Genomic DNA, 4,598 nt, shown 5'->3' on the forward strand with positions numbered 1-4,598 from the left:
CCACACTTGTGACAGGTAAAACCATGCCTTTTTTGAAAAACAGCACCGTCTGTTGCACGTAAGAGCAACCCACACTATATTATGTTGCGATATTATTTCAATATTTCCGATTGTATTGATAATTTGAATTTTCATAGATTTCAATTTATTTTCATTTCGATTTAATAATTTTGTGTGACATTGCATTGAAATTGAGCTGTGTTGTTTACCATACTGTTCATTTCATGAGTATAGTTTATTTTTTTATTTTTTTCATTTCATTTTTTTAGCTGTTCTTATTTTTCAGTGATGGGAATATCAGATCATTTGATGTTCCCAATTTTCTGATGGAAGCATCAGACCATTATAGAATGCATCGGATGAGGTAGTTTGGAATGGTGGGGAGGACGAGAGGGGGGTATGGTGGGGAAGACGAGGGGACAGAGGAGAGGGTAATGGTGGGGAGGACGAGGGGACTGGGGAGTTGGGGATGGTGGGGACAGGGGAATGCTGGGGAGGACAAAGGGACAGGTGAATGGGAGATGGTGGGGGAGGAAGAAGGACAGGGGAGGGGAAAATGGTAAGGAGGACGATGGGACAGGGAAGTGGGAATAGTGGGGATGATGTGGGGACAGGGAAGTGGGAAGGACGAGAGGACTGTGGAATGGGGAATAGCAAAGTGAATTATAATTATATATATTAATTAATTCTTATAAATTTCCAGAAGCCTGTATCAACACCCACACTAATGCAACTGAAAGAGATGTTGAGACAAGTATTGCTGATATGTTGAAGAACGCCCCAAACAAACTCGGTGGAAACAGATACAAGGTAAAGTTTGCCAATTTGCTGTAGTCTAATTCAATTTCTTTTTAGTAATCTTCGAGAACATTTATGCTATGAATAAGATAAAATAATGTAACTGATTTTGATTTATTTACTATTTATTATTTATTTACCGTTATTAGTATAATAGATCTCGTAATAATTTTGCAAAAATAATGGCATTTACTATTTTAAAAAGCTCGGGTGCAGGGGGGGGGGTTATGTAAAAGCCTGGTTTGTGCCTCGGAGAGGCTATGGTATCCAGTAAGATCGTCCTTCCTTTCCTCCCTAGAATCTGGATGTAGCAGGTGCTCAATTGTCAAAAGTGAAAAATTGGTTTTGTCTTCCGAATGCACCATTTCTGTAAATTTGCTAATAATCTTTTAAAAATAGTAAATGCCATTATTTTTGCAAAATTATTACGAGATCTATTATACTAATAACGGTTTGATAAAATACAGTAGACTGCCTACTGGTTTTACCTGTAATAAGGTTTGATACAGATGATTATGATTATGGTTTTGGCCTCCACCACCCTCTCACCTAACTTGTTCCAACCATGTCTACCACGGTTTTGTCTTCCGAATGCACCATTTCTGTAAATTTGCTAATAATCTTTTAAAAATAGTAAATGCCATTATTTTTGCAAAATTATTACGAGATCTATTATACTAATAACGGTTTGATAAAGTACAGTAGACTGCCTACTGGTTTTACCTGTAATAAGGTTTGATACAGATGATTATGATTATGGTTTTGGCCTCCACCACCCTCTCACCTAACTTGTTCCAACCATGTCTACCACGGTTTTGTCTTCCGAATGCACCATTTCTGTAAATTTGCTAATAATCTTTTAAAAATAGTAAATGCCATTATTTTTGCAAAATTATTACGAGATCTATTATACTAATAACGGTTTGATAAAGTACAGTAGACTGCCTACTGGTTTTACCTGTAATAAGGTTTGATACAGATGATTATGATTATGGTTTTGGCCTCCACCACCCTCTCACCTAACTTGTTCCAACCATGTCTACCACGGTTTTGTCTTCCGAATGCACCATTTCTGTAAATTTGCTAATAATCTTTTAAAAATAGTAAATGCCATTATTTTTGCAAAATTATTACGAGATCTATTATTCTAATAACGGTTTGATAAAGTACAGTAGACTGCCTACTGGTTTTACCTGTAATAAGGTTTGATACAGATGATTATGATTATGGTTTTGGCCTCCACCACCCTCTCACCTAACTTGTTCCAACCATGTCTACCACGGTTTTGTCTTCCGAATGCACCATTTCTGTAAATTTGCTAATAATCTTTTAAAATAGTAAATGCCATTATTTTTGCAAAATTATTACGAGATCTATTATACTAATAACGGTTTGATAAAATACAGTAGACTGCCTACTGGTTTTACCTGTAATAAGGTTTGATACAGATGATTATGATTATGGTTTTGGCCTCCACCACCCTCTCACCTAACTTGTTCCAACCATGTCTACCACGGTTTTGTCTTCCGAATGCACCATTTCTGTAAATTTGCTAATAATCTTTTAAAAATAGTAAATGCCATTATTTTTGCAAAATTATTACGAGATCTATTATACTAATAACGGTTTGATAAAATACAGTAGACTGCCAATCTATATATACCATATACTAGATATACCAATCCTGGAAGACATTCTTCCATCCCCACTTGAAACTGTTGAGCAGGTGGAAAGTCTGTCACATGAGCTAAAAGTTAACAGTGAATATAAAAAGAGTATGGTAAGTGTTGCTTAATTCTTTTAGCCTGAGTATGGTAAGTGTTGCTGAATTTTTTTAGCCTTGTACATATGTCTTTTGATTAGTTTTTTTGCAGATGAAGGAAGGTGGGGTGGCACATAATTGATTGTTCAGTGTTATGTTTAAGGTACAAATAAAACAAAAGCAAAAGTTACTCAAATTCGTTGATTTTTGTAATAGTTAAGAAGGAAAATATTTTAATGCTATTTATTTAATACAGTTGGAAATTAGAAAATCTAATGTTGAGATTGAAAGATATATATTATTCTCTATTACCTTACAGCTTATGCATTATTTTAACAGGTCCAGACGCTGTCTCAAATGGGCGGTGCAAGCTGTGGAGACACAGTGAGACGAATGATGAGGAGGATAGGGACCTATGGGGTCTGGTCTCAGTATTCACTCGTTGGGCGCAAGAGGAAACGTGTCTTCAAAACCTTGGATATTTGTAATGTAATAATAAGTACGTAAATTTGACATTTTTTTGGATTATATATATGTCTGCATGTATTATGTATTATACTTGCATGCTTGTTAATGACTTGTATTCTAGTCTTGTGGGTATCTCCTTTCTCCTACGGGCCAAATGCTTTGTTCTTACCTAGCATTTTGCTTTGTTTGGGTATGAATGTTTGTGTACCTTCATTGTATATTTTGCAAAATTTGCCATATATCTCATTACTCCTCTGCCTAGCAACAAGTCTGTCTAATTATACTCAATAACTATTTTTCAAAGTTCCCCATAGTGTCCTTTATTGAAATAGAGTTCATGAACCGTTTCAATATCCTTATTTTCTTCTAGATTATATCTTAAAGTATATTTAAATGTTATTGTGACATTGCATTGCAATTGAGCTGCGTTGTTAACCATTCTGTTCATTTCATGAGTATATTTTATTTTCTATTTTTTCATATCATTTTTTTTTATCTGTTTTTATTTTTCAGTGATGGGAATATCAGATCATTTGATGTTCCCATCAGAAAATTGGGAAAGTCAGATCTTTTGATGTTCCCAATTTTCAGATGGAAGCATCAGACCATCATGGAATGCATGGGATGAGGTAGTTTAGAATGGTGGGGAGGACGACAGGGGGGATGGTGGGGAAGACGAGGGAACAGAGGAGAGGGTAATGGTGGGGAGGACGAGGGGACAGGGGAATGGAGAATGCTGGGGAGGACAAAGGGGACGAGGGGACGGAGGAAGACTGGAGAACAGGGGAACACCTAAATAAAAGCCAACAATGTTATTACTCTGTGGCTTCTTGTCTCCTGACAAAAAGAATTATAATTATATATATTAATTAATTCTTATAACTTTCCAGAAGCCTGTATCAACACCCACACTAATGCAACTGAAAGAGATGTTGAGACAAGTATTGCTGATATGTTGAAGAACGCCCCAAACAAACACGGTGGAAACAGATACAAGGTAAAGTTTGCCAATTTGCTGTAGTCTAATTCAATCTCTTTTTAGTAATCTTTGTGAACATTTATGCTATGAATAAGATAAAATAATGTAATTGATTTTGACTAAATATGTAGATATATTTAATTTTCTGAGCACTAATAATGAAAGAAAACCAAAATAAGAGGTGGCTACTATCTCTAATAATGGGCTGGAATAATACAGGATATAATAATATATATATATATATAAATATATATACATATATTTATATATATATATATTTATTTATATAAATATATATATGATATATATATTCTATTCTATTAGTCTATTCTATTCTATAGTTATAGTTTTTTTCTATAATATGGAAAGGGTTATTAATTAATAAATTAAATATTATATAATAAAATAATGTATTATTGAAAACAATTAGTAACAAACAATATTTCATTACAGGGTGGTGAAGCAAGAATACATGTGCATCACATAGCAGAGTCGGATATGACGAATAATGAAAACAGCGGAGAGCCTGGTGCATGGCATACCGCTGAATCTTCTCTAATGTCTATATAGAAGAATCTTTGTTTCTGTGTA

The 4,598-nt window shown here is 34.5% G+C and overlaps 1 protein-coding gene across 1 annotated transcript; it reads left to right on the forward strand.

Annotated features, from left to right (window-relative positions):
* Positions 1-707: 707 nt before the first annotated feature.
* Positions 708-4,577, forward strand: LOC138356292 (uncharacterized). Its single transcript, XM_069312264.1, has 4 exons — positions 708-810; positions 2,900-3,059; positions 3,919-4,025; positions 4,461-4,577. The coding sequence occupies exons 1-4, from the start codon at positions 766-768 to the stop codon at positions 4,575-4,577; spliced, it is 429 nt and encodes a 142-aa protein (XP_069168365.1). The 5' UTR covers positions 708-765.
* Positions 4,578-4,598: the final 21 nt, after the last annotated feature.

This window comes from Procambarus clarkii, chromosome 71 (genome assembly GCF_040958095.1).
Source record: "Procambarus clarkii isolate CNS0578487 chromosome 71, FALCON_Pclarkii_2.0, whole genome shotgun sequence".
Lineage (NCBI taxonomy): Eukaryota > Metazoa > Arthropoda > Malacostraca > Decapoda > Cambaridae > Procambarus > Procambarus clarkii.

What these genes read in the sequence shown, in the direction of transcription:
- LOC138356292 (XM_069312264.1), top strand. Translation starts at nt 766, where the DNA reads ATGTTGAAGAACGCCCCAAACAAACTCGGTGGAAACAGATACAAG. An exon ending in TCGGTGGAAACAGATACAAG is followed by an intron (nt 811 to 2,899) that starts GTAAAGTTTGCC and finishes TTATTTTAACAG; the next exon opens with GTCCAGACGCTGTCTCAAAT. An exon ending in TATTTGTAATGTAATAATAA is followed by an intron (nt 3,060 to 3,918) that starts GTACGTAAATTT and finishes ATAACTTTCCAG; the next exon opens with AAGCCTGTATCAACACCCAC.